The 18305-nt window shown below is 32.8% G+C and overlaps 1 protein-coding gene across 1 annotated transcript in view; it reads right to left on the bottom strand.

Annotated features, from left to right (window-relative positions):
• Positions 1 to 9984: 9984 nt before the first annotated feature.
• Positions 9985 to 18305, bottom strand: part of acj6 (abnormal chemosensory protein 6) — a 126424-nt gene continuing 118103 nt past the window's right edge. The window contains exon 2 of the mRNA XM_085807395.1: positions 9985 to 13628. Within this exon, the coding sequence (XP_085663521.1) occupies positions 12747 to 13628 (882 nt within the window). The 3' untranslated portion in view covers positions 9985 to 12746. The remainder of the gene's footprint in view (positions 13629 to 18305) is intronic.

Below are 18305 nucleotides of genomic sequence, written 5' to 3'. Positions count from 1 at the left end.
CTATGCTTGGAAATATTATAACAAATAGTTAAGACGTCTTCGTGATTTGTTTTATGTATTTAACATATTTTTTTTTACGGTACCCTAAAGTGCCTAGTAATAAAAATTTATTTAACTCCCCACCGTGCAAGAATACTTTTCTGTATCATTTAAATAATGTGTGTATGTTGAGGTGGTTAGAAAAGAGCACCTATTATGAAATAATTTTTCTATCGGCGCTATATTTCAGAAAAGTTCCATATCATCCAGTTGTACAAGATAGAAAAAAAGTTTTCATATAAAAACGTACTTTCTGTTCCCGCATCGCACTTAAATTTTTGAAAAATAGCGAAATTTTGCTGTTTTCCGTTATTTATATATATATATATATAATTACTAAACTCACAACTATCGAAATGCAATTGTTCCTAATGTGAGTTTTGGAACATGAGCAACATGTTTAAGCCCCGTAATTCCAAATTATTTACTATTTGCTCAAAAAGCTCAAAAACACACAATCTGTTGTGAAAAGAGCAATATTTTGTTATTTCTTGATAATTTTCATTTTTCATGTTTATTAAATAAACGGTGGACATATTTATCGTTTTTTAATTCTTTATTCAAATGAGAGCACCTTTAAGATAGTTTTTTGGAGGTAAAAGTTTTACATAATACATCTCGATAGGAGTATCATCCTTATCAAGCCGTCTCTTGCGTCAGCTTCTCGCATACTTTTAGATGCTTTAGTCACACGTTTGATACACTGTTCTACTTCCTGGATGTGACAGAGGAAGCTTTCGAAATTTGTTTGCAGTGATGTGCCAGTCTTTAACAGATTTTTGATGCCCTCATTCGTAATTTTCCTTAATAGTGGAAGAGGAGAGCTTTTGCAACACAAAATCATATTGAAGTAGTCTGTTGAGTTTTGGCTTGGTGAAGTTTCGAATAATTTTTCCCATAGAAAGTGACCAGGTTTCAACAATCGGCTCAGGGATAGTTTTCTGATATATCTTCAATCATTGCAAGGAAAAAAAATTAGCAAAGAAAGCATTCCGCTGAATTACCGGGTTGATGATTTGCAGTAAGCTTAAAGTTAGATATCTTGATGTTCTGATGGTTTCAAAAATTTACTTTAGGCCGTCTGAAAAATTTTTGCTGGCTTCTATTTTGAATTAGAGATGCTTGTAACAAATCAAAATGAAATACATCAACTACTTAAATTCGTCAGTATGTTTTCCTAGGCCGTGGAGTTTTTCACAGCCAGCAAGTTTTTTCCCGATTGCTCCATTGAAAGATTTGGCCCTGTGGTTACCACATCCAAGTGCTGAAATAGGTGACGGAACTTCAGTTCAATTTAAATGTAGTTAACATACAGCCCACTGTGGTGGGGTGGTCTTCCAATGTGCAGCTCAATCCGGTGGATAACAGCATTTTTCACATTTTTCAAACCAGTGTTAATTACAGTTCCATCGCTTTCTATGAGATCAAGTTCTTCAAGGGAAATCTTACGTGTAATCGAATGAGAAATTATGATAGAAGCTGTATCTTTAGCAAGACCCGTAGAGAAAGAAACGTCACCAGTAGAGACCACGTAGTGTTTCCTTAATAGATCTATTTTGCAAATTATCCTTTTTTTATTACGATTTTTCCCTCTTCATATTATGTGTTTGTCAACATTGGGAGAATTGTCTTAATCAGTTATCACATTCCTTATTTACATGATATTTGCAATGCATACGATATTAACAATTTCACTACATAGTTACATAATATATGATAATTATAGTCACCATTTAAAAACGTCTGTCTGAAATATTACGAAATATTGTTATTTTTTGCACAAAAAAATGGGATTTTTGAGCATTTTGTGCAAACAATTAATGATTCGAAATCAGAAGTTTTAAATTTTTTTTCATGTACCTCATGCTGCCATGCTCAAATTCGGAGCTTTAGTGTTTTGATAGTAGTGAGTTTAGTAACAATAAAAAATTGACAAAAAACATTAAAATTTCACCATTTTTCAAAATAATGAGTGCAATGTGCTGAAGGAATATATAATTTTATTTGAACTTTTTATTTATTTATTTATTAGCCCAAAGGGCTTTAGCCCAGAAGAGCTATTAATTTCGTTTTGGCATTTTGCGTTGAAAACTTTAAATGTCGGTTCACTTTTCAAGTTGTTGCCACCAAATATTATAGCTCTGTGTTATATTTAAAAGAAATTAAGTAATGAAGAATATGTATTAATGTATGTATGTTTCTCGCATTGTGGTAAAACAACGGTACCTAGAGCTCTCAAATTTTGAATAGCGAAATTTTCCACCGAATATGGGAATATGGGCATCCGGAAGCCCTAATTTGGAATTTGAAATTTGTTTCATTGTCGATTTCACATTTTGTAACACTTCAACGAATTTTTGATTAACAAATTCAACGGTTTCAAAGCGAGCAATGGCAAAAGTGTACGGGAAGGATGGAAAAAAAAAAAAAAAAAAAAAAAAAAAAAAGGAATTATGTTAAGACTGTATCGGAACTGTACCCGCGAGACTGTATCGGAAATTCTAAAGATATGCTCATTTTAAAATTATTTCGCGATATTTCTGTTGAATTGAATTTTAGTTTAAGTGCAAAGAACATTTAATAAATAAAGCTAACACACAAAAGTTAAAAAAAAAAAATCCCTTTGGGCGTAATGTGAAAATCTGAAAGCTTTCAGATTTCTTTTTTATTTAAAGAAATTAAGTAGTGACGAATCTGCATAAATGTATGTATGTTTCTCGCATTGTAATAATACAACGATACCTAGAGCCGTCAATTTTTTCTTTTTTTCGTTTCGCATGGCTAGACAGATACGTTTTCCTGGGTATAGCGGTAGAAAAATAATAAAAAAAATAGTTTTTTTGCTCAATTTAATGTATATAATTAACATCTCCTTACCGTTTATATTTACAGATTGCTGTGAATAGGCCAGTTTTAATCATGAACGCCCTGTATTTAAACTAGCACTGTCTTTTTATTTTAACTTATTTATTCATTTTTAAGCTTTTGCTAAACGCCAGTTGTTTCCAATCCTAGTGTTTATAAACGAGCATTAATCAATCAAATTTCGCAGATACTCTGAAAAGCAATCCTTTAATAAATCTCAATTCTTAACTTACGAATGCCATTCACTAAAAGTTCACGGGCTTTACCTATGTCTACAAATAATAATATCAAATATATGCTTTTTATTTGGTATAATAAGCTTTAAAATTTGCGACAGAAGCAATTCTTGTCTACTAGTGTTAATTATATATAATATAGTTATAGTTATATTAATTGCTGTCTACAAGTGAGCTATTTTAATAATTTTAGTTCTCAAAATTCATAGCACACCTATCGTGTACTATCGTATACTCTATATTCTCAACTGATCTTTAACGAGCATATATGTAGGCTTGCATGTTGTATTTTAATCTGAATTTTGCATTGCTTAGTTAAAAGAAGTAGCTCTTATATCTTCTTTTTAGCAAAGTATTCTACGTATGTTTATTTTAATTAAATCAACGCGTGCCATTTGATTTTAGTCAAATGCAATTTTCTTTTCTGCATTCGCATTATTTCATGATTTAAATAGAGCACTTCATCGAACCATCTCTCTCTCTCGCTTGGTAGGATGACAAGAGCAGAAATTTTTTTAAAGATTTAAAAATTCAACAAAAGAATATCGTGACCAATATGGGAATGGGTAAGGCTAATTGTCGAAATAGTTCAGGCATAACTAAAAAATGTTAATGTTGAAATATGTAAGCTTTGCATTTTGGCAGTCTTAAGACGTTTTCCTTTTTAAGTAAGAAAATCCGATGAAATTTCCAGCTGACATTTTCTAAATTTGTTTGTTTAATCAATCATGGCAAAACAGGTGTTGGCTATTCTGACATTTTCTAAGTTGTAAAATAAAAAGCACCCGCACTTCGTTTTTTTAAAGAAATCTCCGCTGCGTTGTAACAATTTGAAGATAACATTTTTATTGTAATACTAATAGCTAAAGAAAATGCTTTTAGCACAAATAATTGAAACAAACATGCCAAAGATAAAACTTGAAAATACCAATTTTTGCATATCTGTTGCGATATTTTTTAACGAAAATAACAATAGCAGTTCAAGTGGATTGAAGGTTAAACTAGCAAAGAAAAAAAAAAACTTTCTTTTGTATCTTAACTATGGAACTAACTGTCATTCCTCTACCACAATATGCGACTTTCATTTGATCTTATTATTAGTTGCCCTTAATTGTAAACTGGCAAACACAGAATGTGCTGGGGGGGTAATTGTGCCTTCATTTGTTACACCAAACCTATTCCCAGGTTTCTAGATGTTGACAGTATTACAATTCTTGTATTTTATTTTTGACTGTTGACAGAATTTACTATGTTTCTAATGAATTTTGTCCTGAAACATTTTCTAAAGATGCAAATTATTCGGGGAATAGCTTTAATATCAAGACATTGTGGAGGAAAATTGAATGGGACTTGAGTAAAGATCGGTTCGGCTATTTACTTTTTTTTTTTTTTTTTTTTCCTTTTACCATTCACTTTTATTGTCCTCATAAAAATATTTTTGTTACTTTGCTTCCATTATGTCACATGAAAATAAGGAGAAATATCAGAATAAAAGAAATTCGCTATTGTAAGCTTTGTTCTGATTAGTAGTTCTTTTAAATTATTCATTTAAATTATTTATTTTTTATTATTTATAATTATTAGTAATTTTTATTTATTTATTTTTAAATTATTTATTAAATAAATCATGTCCTCGTCAGAATTTAAGAAGTGCTGTACATTATTAGCTGTATTAGCTGGACATGCTAACCACTTACACCACGAGAGCACGCAGGTGGGAATGCTATAATTCATCCCAATTTCATTGATTTCTAGATCTCCTTAGTCTAAACACGAAATTTATATTAAACAGTAGTTGATAATGTTAAGGTTGATTTTGGTTTTACTAATTTAGCTCTTCCAATGAATTATTGGTCAGCGAATGAGCGGCATATTCACCTGGCTTGTGGTCAACTGAAAAGTAGCATTTCACAAATGAAATGTGCAGTGCTAAAATTGTTGCCAGAAATTGTTAACTGAATTATTGCTTTGTCTTCGGCTATGATTAAAGCACATGTAAAAATTTAAGGGTTTTGGGGAAAAGCCTAATCTTAAAACTGTTAAAGATATTTTTTTTTAACACATGAACAAATGTATGTTTTAAGACCAAAAGAAAAGGTTAAAATTAAAGAAAACAGCAAAACTGCTGTGATAATTCCTGAAATCGTTATAGTGTTTAGCGTTGCTGACTACCATGCTGAAGGGACTGGGTTCGAATACCGGAGAAGGCATGAATGTTTGTAAATGTATAGTATCCGTGCGACATGGGGGCACACTAAATATGAGGCGAGATGAAAGACTTTTCGAGAGGTTGGTGGTAGTGGAAGGGGGTGGGAGACTCTTGGACCTCCCCCCCCGGGATGCCAACCATCAAAGTTGGAAGGGGCGGAACTGAGCTAATTCGCACTGTCACCTGTAAAGTGCTCATGGTTGTTGCCAACGACAGGCGGAAACTTGTCCTCCTTGCCACGAAGAATTTTGTTGGCTTGGGCTGACTATAGATTCATTATGAGTGAGCGTTAGCAATAACAACTTCGCTGAAACTTAAGTATGTTACGCACTGTCAACATGTTCTTATTCGTTTTCGAGGATTTTATTAGTTTTTCCTAAATTCTAGCAACATATATAATAATTGCAAAAATACTTCTAATTCAAGAATCAAGCAATATTAAGTTCTGAGCTCCCTAAACCATATTTACCGCTTTCTTTTAAACATTAACATTAACAAGCTATTTAATGACGTACATAGCAATTTGCATAGCAATTTATCAATTAATTTTTAACATGAGGGATTAAATTTTTAAAGTTTTTAAAGGATGAAGTAACTTGAGAGCCGCCCAGACGGGAAAGTGGTTAGTGACTCTGACTGGCGTTCCGAAGAGCCCGGGTTCGAATCCCAGAGAAGGCATGGATGCAAATTTATCTGTCCCTTTATAAGAGGTAACAGTGGCCCACCTATTAGGTGCCTCCATAACGAAGTGACCACCTCTTTTGACATTAGTAGTGGCAAACATCTATGACGACTTGTGCCTGTCACTCTGAAAAAAAAAAAAAAAAAAAGAAAACTAACCTAAGAGAGTTTAAGGCGTACCATGCATCGCTGTCTTTAAGGCTTATAAATAAAACTGAAATTCCGTTTCCTATTCGATAGCTGAAAATAGATCCAAATCCTGGCTTTCTTTCTTTCAGTTAACATGAATTTGTATTATAAACTTCCCTCCATAAATATTGAAATATTTTACTTGCATTCAATAAGCGATAATTATCTTTTATTAGAAATCTTAAGGAAATAAAATCTTGTTGGTCATATTTGATTTTCTTAATTAAAAACTTAACGTCAACGTGAAAAGTAATTGCTTTATATAGTACTTTTTTCCTCAAATGTGGATGCGGCACAATAAGTCAATATAATTGTTGTGAGTTCAAAGCTAATTCATTTAAAGCCTATTTCGTTTTTAGTAATTTTGGCTTCTTACGTGTATTTTTCACATCGTTTCAAACCAATAGTGCTTCTTAAATCTTGTCGATAGAATAACCATTCAAGTTAATTCGCCCTTGAACTAATTTCGAAAAGGTAGGCTTCACTCCCCCTGCTCGCATATGACTTATTTAATCGTGTTGTTATCCTAGAAAACTTTGAATCGGTAGACGTAAAAATTCAGATGCATAACATTAATTCAAAATGCGTAGATATTTTCTTGCATTGTTATATATAGGTCCTTTTTTCAAAGTATAACTTAAGAATAGACTTTTTTACGAATAAATTTTTAACATTTTATTTCCTCTTAAAGAGAAGTTTCGGGTGTTGTCTTTTTTATTTATATGTTATCTTTATAGTTGTCTATATGTAGAATAATTCATGTTATCTAATTTCAACCCAGAATGCAAATCGCACGTTAATTCTACTGAAAAGAAAATGCCTTTGTCTACGTATGAAATTGTAATGTATTGAAAATGTATGTTTGAAATTTGAGTCTAGAATGCATGATATATGACTTAATGTTTCGGTTAATTTTTCCCGTCATATATTTTGATACACTTTGCGATTATAATGAAGTGAAAACATTGTTTAAGATATAGTGGATAAATAGAACTTTGTAAATCTATTCTAATTATTTTTCGTGTTAAATATTCTTCACTGTACCTACTGCTGGAATTCGCTCACGCAACTGCTTATTTGATTTAATTTACAAATCAAGTAAACTGCTTATTTGATTTGATTTACAAATCAAATAAGCAGTTGCGTGATCGCAAAATTTACGATCAGCTGTCTCTTTCAAGAATTTTTTAACAACTAAAACGCATAAATGTAACCTCAAATTATTTTAAGACTACACTTAATTTTTCAAATTAGTAATTATTTGTAATTAAGTGCGATATTCACTTCGTTCGATTGAAAGAAATAAGAAAATCAAACTCTCTTTATTATATTTGCAGGTACGAATAAACAATTTGGAAGCGTATGTGTTACGTTTTCTAGAACCTTGTTATAGCAATATTTTCTTTTTCTTTCATATTCATTTATTGCAATGAATTGAGAAGTGTCCCGAGCTGCGAAGATCACAATACAGTTGAGCTTGCTCCTTCAATAAGTTACGACTCAAATAATGGTAATGCCTAACGAAATCCAATCCCCAGTCACGTTATGTACTTTTTCTTTTATCAGCCTTTCTGTTGCTTTGTTGAAAGCGCTTGTAGTAACCGCAATTGTCCTCGAAGAGTGTGTTGCGAAGTCGTGCAGGACCTAGCACAGTATTTACACGGGAACGAAAAGGCAACTAACTCCCTCTCCTTACTTCAGGGGATTTCGCCTACAATACGCTGCATCAGAATTCGAAACGGTAAAGAGACTTTCGAAAGCAGGCTAGTCTAGTGATTAGTGCTGAGACTGAGGTTGCAGCCCCCCTTCTTCTCATCCAGCGCACAAACATGCTGGTCGTAATTAGGCTCGCCTCCTCCACTCGGGGCGAAGGGGAAGGGCGGCGGAGATACAAACCAAGCAAAAGGCAGAAACCTTTAAACTGGAAACACCGTGAAAAGGCGCATTTATAATTCAAGCTTCACATTCATAATTAACGAAGAAGGCTTGTACTAAATACATAATGTAGAGATATCATTCGTTAATGCAGCGTCGTTGGTGTGTGCGTCTGCGAGGGGGGGGGGAAGAAGCATGGCGGGGGTGGGTGGAGTAACGCTGTAGCGTGTTCGAGGGAGATCGTTATGCTGGTAAGGAACAACTGATTTAGGAAGTGTCTCGTTATTGGATTTGTAATCGAGTAAGGACGAGATTACCTGGGAATTCTGCCTAATTAGCTCCCAAAACTTGCTCCAGGCAGAAGCGGAAAAAGAGACGAAGAAAGATGAGCTCGCTTCTGCTGCTTCAGAGAATTTTCGCTCCTTTTTTTTAATTGCGTTTTCAGAGCAAACGCCTATCAAAAAAAAGTATTAATCAGAACGCCATCGTGAAAAATTGTATTTCTTACGAACACAAATCCTTCGAGTAGCATAAATTCTCATTAGCGACTGAAGAACTGCTAATTAAATTATAATTTCGATGTAAGAAGATAGAAGAAAAATATTGAAGTTTGGGATTCAAATACAAGAACCTACACAAATAACAGCGTTGGAATATTTTTTAAAGATATTTGATCAATGTAATTATCTGAAACGTCAAATACAATGTCCTTGCATATCGAAACAGTTAAATTCTTAATTTTAAACAGGCTTCTATTTGACCTTAATTTAAGGTCTCACGTTATACGTCATTTATTAGATGACAGATTTTTATTACATATCAATTTTGAATACGTTAATCTTTTTTAAATAATATTTATAATAAATATGTATTAACGTATAATTTCAGCATAATAATAACCTTGCAATTTATATTTATTTGCTTATCTTTTATTACTGACTAGGAAAAACAAAGCAAGATTGTTTCGCTTTTTTCATTACATAGATTAAAACAAGAAAATATTATTAATTACAAGAGACCAAAGGGTAATTTAATAACGCTTTTATGGCTTTAGGTAAAATGAGAAATATTTGCCGAAATATTTTATTAAATAGAGCTAAAAAGTTTATTACAGTAGCCATTGTCAACTATAAAAATAAAAATGTCTCTAAAAATATTATTTTTTATTTATTCCTTTTTGAGTTGTTTATATATATGTTCTGAGAGAAATCGCTCTCAAAATTAACTATAGTTTTTAGCAAAAATTACATTTCACTAATCTTTTATTTTTTTAAATGACGAACATAGAACTAATGATGAAAATATCAGCCTGGGTTCAAAGTCAATCCGAACCCCCTCCCCTCCAAAAAAAAATATTTCTTCCCTTCTTTTGTACGCGACTTTTACAAAGCAAGCGTGACGTGTGTAACATTTTAGCTGTTGTTTCATTTTTTATGATATATTATAACATATTTTAATTCTTAATTTTATGTTCAGTAAGTGAACATTTATCGTCTTTCTTATCCAATAATGTTCACTGATAAAGACTAAAATAATCACAATAGAAATCGCATTACTGTTATCTAAAATTATACAAAAGTTTGAATTATTGTAGAAGAGATACCTCTTGTCAAGTACGAAAAATTAATGACGTGTGGAAACTGATGTCTGATATATATCCATTAATCTACTAAACTTTTTCTTGAGATGGCTGGAATTATTATTATTTCGAAGTGCTTGATCACATAGGATTTCCTTAACAGTATTATTCCATTAACATGCAAAATAAAACAGAAAATTATTTTGTAGGATAAATTTATATTGACTACAGGTATGTTTTACTTACAGAGTCATCTCCCATCACTTCTCGTCGAAAAGTGTAATTCAATAGTTATCAAGGTTCATACTATAGTTTAGAAATTATTGAGCTGGTAACTTTTTAACTCTTGTAATTTCAGTTAAAAAAGGTGTAATCATAAATCAGAGTGTTTCTAATTTGTTTCTGTTTGACTAAAATTTCATAAGATAGCAATCATTTAATTCATTTTCCTGATAAAATGTTTTGCAGTTTTATTTCACAATTTTTTTTTTTTTTTTAATTTGCGTGTTAGAAGTCAATGTTTCGTGTTTATTTCACTAAAATACATTTGATCATACATATCAATAATGACCTGGTTTTTGCATTTCATATACTACATTGCATATAATTCTACATTCCTTAATCATATGTTCCAATGTGTACAATAATTTCATTTTTCGTAGAAAATACAAGAATAGAGCAAAATAGCTCTGCCTTTTCAAACTGAAAGCTTCCATTGCGCTTTTTAGGGTTATTTATTTCAGATAAGATATATTTTATGTAATTATGTTAGTTAAAATTGGTTTATATGGTATTAGGCTTCCATTAATTAAATATTCATGCGGTTCGTCATGGTCAGAACTATGACATTTTCTGTAATCCACTGCGTAAGGTGTAGTCTTTTTAACATGTAAAATAGGTTCATATTTGTATTGGTTTCTTTTATATTTGGAGAAATGTAATTATTCTTATACCTTGCATGGGAAGCAAATAAATATATGTGTAGAGTTTATGTGTGCATGTTCGTAAGAAAGAAAGAAATAGTCCTTAATATTAAGATATAGTTGTGTGCGAGAATCATTCAAAACTAAGTTAAATGGAAAAAAGTAAAGTCGCTGCGTAAAGTAACATCAAAATACACAGTACTGAATTAGTATTTATCTTATTATTGTATTGGACCCGGATATATACATTCTTATTATTATATACATCAAAAATTTAATGAGAAAAATCAATTCGCACATACATGAGAGATATAATATTCCGCGATATTTACAGTGTTTTCATTCATTTTTCCTATTCTTTTCAAATATATTCAAATTAATTAATTAAATAATAAAATGTAAGGAGCTACTACCTCAAGATCATTTATACTTCAGTTATGACAATTGGAAAAATAATACATGAATGCAAACCACAGTATAAAAAGGTGTGAATGTCTAAGTGAATCCGTTTCATTTCGTAATTCAAAAGTAACGCGAGTACATACTTGTCAAATTTTATTTCAAAAACCCTTTACGAAACTGGTGATTCTTTTAGATTTAAAAAGAGACAGTGTACGCTTATGAAATACGTTTTCTTCAGTTTAAATCTCGTACAGGTAGACTGTTGATTTATTAATGGAAATCCTAATTAATTGACTAACATAAATAATACTTAGGACTTGTGAGATAATTTTGCCGTCTTTTATTTAGACAAATTTATTGCGTAAGTATTAGTTTTTTATGGATGACGATTAGCCAAATATCAGCCATTTAGAGTTTAAAGTTGTTGTAATCTTAAGTAAGTCACGTGTGATGCGTGATGCGAAGTTCTACAAGATAGAATGCGTACATTTTAAGAATGCAGGTATAGGACGGTAATCTGCTCTGCAGATTTTTTTAGACAAGAAATTTCTTCCGGCGGTAGAAATGCTTGCAGGTATATACCGAAGATAAAGACCCTACTTTGGGGCAATATGATTGAAATTACAAGGCAACTTTTGTGCGCAATGTCTCATGTGTGACTCCAGTTAAGTAGCACTAATATGTTTCCTGGCAATACATCCTTATACATCTAATTAAACGGTACCTGAACATAATAACTACATGTGGCGGCAGTTTGTATGTTTTAATGCTCATTGTATTAAGATACTTTTTTTACTTCTATGTGAATCTTAAAAATGATTTTCGTATTTTTTATGTATCTGTCCAATTTTAAGGTCTTTAATTTAGCATTAGAAAGATACGGATTTATTAAACTTGATTAGCATATTTATTTATCGAGTTCATGAATTCTGAAGCTAAGATAATACTATGATATTAATAGTAAGAGCACTGGCAAAAATTCTCAGTATGTGGTCTGCATTCACATACTATTTAATAATTCAAAAAGAAACAAAATTTTATAAATCAAGCACCTATTATTAACATGCTAGAGAAAAGGAAGAGAAACGCAAGAGAACAGTCTCCCTTTCATTGGGGAGATACATTTTGGTTAGGTATGCAAGTAATTTTCATGTTTTATAACGATAACTTTGTATAAAATGGAAAATCGCATCTTCAGTCCTTCGACTTTTTTAATGTTCATGAGCAAGAAAATGGTGTAGCTATATTACAAAGATGATATCAGCTACTCGTAATCTACAAAAATGTAGTCATTTTTTGTTATAGTAATACATAGCTTTTATTCAAGCTTTTGGTTTTGTTGCATTTTAATGGGCACGTCTCACGTTATAAGTCATATCATTTTCGTGTTTTTCTGTTCATTTAATATATTACATGTATAAGCTTAGCATGTTATGGATGGCTGAAAGAAAATAAGTTTTAAAAAAGACATGCCCTAAAAAAACTATAAAGTTTTTAAAGTTGTACTAAGCTTATATTAAATTTACAACGATGTATCTACCTTGGACATGAACTGTGACAATCGATTATTATATATGAAAACATGTGAAAACCACGTGGAAGTTCGCGAAGAACACGAAAAGTGAAACTTAACTTCCCCCCTCTCCATATATGAGTTAAGATCCACAGGTCTAGGCGAAGCAACGCAATAATTCAAGTATTTTATAGGTCTGTAAATTGTCCTTGCGTTTTGTATGTTTACATTGATGCTAATGCTGCTGAGCAGAGTACTTCATTCGTTTCTGTTTCTGCCTTTGATTACAGAACCAAACTCTAACTACATTTTTCTTGAGGTCTAATTTCTCTGCTATCGCTGCTATCTTCTCTCCTGATGGTCGTGGCTGCACAGCGAAATAAGCTTCGAGGGATCGCTTTTCTGGAGCTGCTATGGACGTTCTCTTTCTTTTCTTTTCCCCACTAGGCAAAACACTTGGACCATCTGGCTCTCTTCTTTTGTTTTTAGCCTGAGCTTCGGCCGCTTCTAACCAAGCTTGGAGGATGGGTTTCAGGGCGACCATGTTGTTATGGGACAAAGTAAGAGATTCAAACCTACAGATGGTGCTCTGAGAAAGTGAACCAACCCCCGGTAACTTAAGGTTGGCCAGAGCTTTACCGACGTCCGCTTGTGTGACACCCAATTTGATGCGTCGCTGTTTGAATCTTTCGGCAAAAGCCTCGAGTTCTCGAGGATCGGTGTCCGCATCGTGCATGCCCATGGAAGGATGAGGGGCAAGGGGATGGTGGTGCGTCGCCATCATAGTGTTCATACCATGAGAGTAAATGGGTCCGTGAAGTTGAGGATGGGAACTGACGGCACTGCTCTCTGTCGGCATGGATAACGGAGGGAGAGAAGAAGGACAAATAGGGTCTAGCAAGTCCATCGCGTCCATACCGGAATGTACCATCTGGCTGTGGTGAGGTCGTGTGTTAGCTGCCGCGTGTCCGGGTCCCATACCCGGATGATGAGCGTACATCATGTCGTGTTTGATGTGCAGGCTTGGACCACCCGTGGGGCCGTGCTTCCCGATGTCCATTGTCAAGCCATCGGGTCGACCGACGAGGCCATCGTCGAAAGTGGGGAAGAGATTTCCCTGAAAAGAAACTAAGATTTAATCATAATATCTTAAATTTCATATTCATAATTTGTTAATTACAGCACAGAATAGAAATTAGTAAATCTATGGTCATAACAAATTATTCGAATCGTAGAATACTAGTTAGAATTTTGCGAAAAGCCTTTTGTTTAGAAAACTACAGCACTTTTTGCGTCTTAATATTAAGAACAAGCAAACCGCCCAAGAAATGAGGAAGTATGTTATGTTGTTCTCAAAATATGAATTTGTTGCAGATTTTTAAAAAATCTGCTCATATTAGTTTACTACATTGAGACAGAGCCGCCCAAATGGTATAGTGATTAGTGACCCTGACTTCCCGACCAAGGGCGCGGCTTCGAATTCTGGAAAAGAGATGAATGTTTGTACAATACCTATGTGGCAGGAAGACATCAAAATACGCGATAAACTGAAGGTCCTTTCGAGAGGTTGATGATAGGGAAAGAGGACCTCGGTCAGCCCTCTGGGTGTTTTTCTCTCAAAATGGGACGGAACTGCACAGTTAATATGGCAGGACTATACCTGTATGAGAAATGGTGATTTCTAGTGTCTCGCCCACTTCTACCTATACCTGCGCTGAGAGAGAAAATACTGCATTTCTATGCCTGCTTTCCACAGGGAAAAATAGTGGGCATGATGTAAAATTAGTACATTTAAATATGAACGGCTACATGGAAATTTAAATTCATGTATGAGTATAACTATGCAAGTAATCGTGAACTATTTCACCAAAGTCTTTCTAAAAGAATTTCACTTTCTGGAAGTGTTCTTGTGGATTTACTCCAGAAGCATTATACGTTCAAAAATATTTCTGGAATGTGATACAATATAAGTTCTTTATTAAATGTTAAAATTTATTAAGTTTGATTGGACAACCTTATTCAAATTGTTAAACAAATTTCTGAGACTAAAATATGCACGTTGACTAATACTATCATTTTATGGTTTAAACAGTCCATGTGTTGATAACCAAGCATCAAAATTCAGATTTCATTCATGCCTATTAAATTTACAGATCAAATGCATTATCGGCAAATGAGATTATTAAATTTTCTGCTTGAAATGTTCCACTAATTCACAATGATTACAACGTTTGAGAATTGTGACTATCCGTCTGTCAGTGTATCTATCTATCTCTCCCTCTTTCTTTAATATTTTTGCTCAAACTGGGACAATTTTGAGAAAACACTCTCAACCGAAAATAAGATCTACTATAGTCTATCACCTTAAATCATGAAGCTTCAAAGTTATTTCCTGCCTTCCAATTTGACACTTAATCATTTCACAAGAAATCGAAAAAAAATCGAGTCTCTTTTGCTTAATTCTTTTCCCTCCATTATATTTCCGTTTACCATGTTTTTGCTTCACGAATGACGTCTGGCTTGAATACGCTATAGCATCAGTAATTATCATTGAAAAAGCTAAATAAAGAAGATATTAATAAAAAAATAATGAATTAAAAATTTAATAACTATATCAAGCATACACAATATTATTAAGACGTTGTTAGATTTATCGCTAATGGGAATTTTTCTTGAAAGGTGCTTGCGATTTTAAATGGCAATGAAAAATTTACTTAGTTCACTATTGATTTTGAATCACAGTAAAGCTTTTACGGTCGATTCAACCATTGTATCTGTTTCTTCAGACCATATGATATTCATAACTGAGAAAACATTTTCGACGAGTGCTGATGTGCCTGGCACGCTGAAAATGCATTCTATTGTTTTAACAAGATTGGGCATTTTTTTTTATTTGAAATGACTGAAATGCTGAATCCATTTTTCTTGACAACTTTTATTTCATAATTAGTTTACCAAAAAGCTTTTACAATCACTATTTCATCCAAACATTAATCCATATTTATTTTATTCATTATATGCGACACTTTCATTAACTTTTTCCCTATAAAGCTTCGATTTCAGACATATTAAGTCAGCGTTATTTATCCAAATGAAAGATTCTGCTTCACCGAAACTATTTTCCTATAGCTCAACGTAAGACAGACATCTATCATAAAATGAAAGAAATTCGTCTAAGATTATATTGATATTAAGAGTTTCATTATTTTTTAGGGTTCTAAAAATTTTATTTTGGCTTCTTGAGGTGCAATTACTCCTTTCAGAAAGTTTGTTTTTAGTTTTCCTGTTTCGCTAACAATATCAGTTGCACTCGCTTTTGTACTTTCCACAATCATAACAGCTTTGTTAAATAATTTGAGCTGCCTTCGTAGAGATCGCAAGTACATTTCACCACAATCATTATCAAAAAAATCTATTTTTTTGGTCATTACTGGTTAGTGTTCTTATGAAATAAAACAAGATTTCAACCCTGCGTAGATTTCAACCCTGCGTAGATTTCAACCCTGCGTAGATTTCAAGTATTCTCTCAATTAGTTGGAAGTAGCGAAACATAACGAGTATTGCCCTGCGGAAGAAACTTTTTATGCTCTTTTGTACTCTATATCTAAAATTCGCGGAATTCAGTTCAGTGACTCGAATCTTATAAATAAAGAAAGATGTATAAATTTTGACTACTTAAGCTTCTATTTCAACGGGTAGAACATCAACTGCAGTTTAACCCTCTGAGCGGAATGATCGGCTTTATCCGGTCATGAGAAGTTTTGTTACTTGGTATACAATAGCTTATGATTTAAGATATTTAACCGCTTGCCTGATTATCCCGGGTTCGTATATATTGCAGTTAATTATTATCCCGAGAAAACTCGGGCAAAGCAGAATTTGTCAGTACGATTTGTTTTATCACGGTTTCACTCGGCTTGGAGGAAATGAAAGGAAATATTCAGCTTTTATTGGCAATTCGCCAAGTTTTGATGGTTTCGCGGTTCTTTTGGCGGGACTGGTCACGTGTTTTCCCCTATTGTCTAGTATACGTCGGCTTGTGGATTAGTAAATGTATAAAGAATGATAGTTGCGTTGAAAAAAGTAAAATAATTGCGATGATGCAAGATAGCGAAAGCGATGATTTTTCAGATAGTGATTATAACCTCAAGGCATTTTCCCGATGTTATTCCTGCTACTGAAAAAAAATCAAATCCAATGAGACAGTGTCCTCTGTGCTCCCGCAAAAGAGATTCCAGAGGTAAGCTAGTAAGAAAAGATACCAGATACCAGTGTATAGAATGTTAGATATCACTTTGTGTTGTCCCTTGTTTCAAAAACTCTCATACAACGACTAATATTTATTTTTTTTTTATTTGCTCGAGATAACTCGGGATAGTAAACTAATATAAAAACTAAATGCTTTTACACCTGTATAAAAAAATTAAAAATTCAACTTAAAACCTATATATTTCGTTTTGTTTCGTTTTCTAGTATTTAATAATAAAATAACAAAATGTGATGATTTTTTTGCAATTTTTTTCAAAAAAATGTGTAAGGGAAGCGGTTAACTTTCTTACTTTCTTTAATAACGTAAATATCATTTTAATGAATGTAAGTTTATGAAAATAGAAATTAAAATAAGTACTTAAACAAATTCAAAATTGTGAAAATTTATACAAATTCAATTAATAAATGCTGTTTGAATACCGGTCTTCATGACAGATCTAAAATCCTGCGTCGCTCAGAGGCAGCTGTGTACGATTCAAGAACTGTGATCAACGTCAATAATACTTCTTCCGCGTTCATTCCTCAATCTATTGTACGTAAATATTGTTTCCTCCTCTACATTTATCACCCCCAAAATTAATATTGAAATTATCACCACAAAAATCCACTTTTTTCTGTATTTTGAGTTTTTATATAACTCTCATTAAATGGTTTATCAGTGTTTATGCAGTTTCATCGAGAACTGATTGAAAGTCTTAAAAGTTTAACTTTCACGCCGCAATCTGACACAAAACACCGCACAACAATCTGCACAGTTTAATTTAATTCCTACCTTCACGAAATTTGTGTTATTTAAATCTTAGGAAAATTGCTGAAACAACAATGGCTGAATGACATTAATACTGATCAGTTTAGATGAATAATTGACTGACTTCAAGATGAGGTTGTGTATGGCAACATGAAATGCTTCTTTAGTTGCTATTATTAATTCTTTGTCTTTTAAATCGGTATCTTTGAAATGTGATAATATTGTATTTGAGGAAGTTCCTGTCGCTACCTATTAGGCTTCCCTTATGTTGCGCCCATTTCAAATGATTTGCAATGTTCGAACGCCCATCATGAGCTACTGCTAATTCTGAAAAGCATAGTTGATATTTCACTTTGTTAGTACGATCACAAACTTTTTCACAAACGGATAATCCTTTTATAATTCAGTAGTAAACACACAATTTTTGGAGGTTAAATTAATTTAACCCACAATACAAAATAATCGCAAATGCTGACTCGTAATCTGAACTTAACTGAGATATAACCATGTGCAACAATGACGTGGCCAGTGCTGCTAAATCTAATTGAAACAAAATGCGTAAAAAATTAAATACAAACATCTGGATCTCATAGGCTACATGCTATTATTAATTCTGTAAAAAATATCTGGATGAAAAATAAAACACCTAAATTCATTCGGCCACATGCTGTAATTTTGGGGAAAACATCCAGACAGCATTAAAAGTATTTAGATCTAGACGCAAAATAGTATTTAGATTGTCAGCAGTGAATATAACAGAAAAAAATAATTTAATTC

The sequence above is a fragment of the Stegodyphus dumicola genome, chromosome X1 (genome assembly GCF_044657685.1).
Source record: "Stegodyphus dumicola isolate Sdum_Otavi_A_Nest chromosome X1, ASM4465768v1".
NCBI lineage: Eukaryota > Metazoa > Arthropoda > Arachnida > Araneae > Eresidae > Stegodyphus > Stegodyphus dumicola.
Note: the sequence above shows the minus strand (reverse complement) of the source record. Positions and strands in the feature narration are given on the sequence as shown.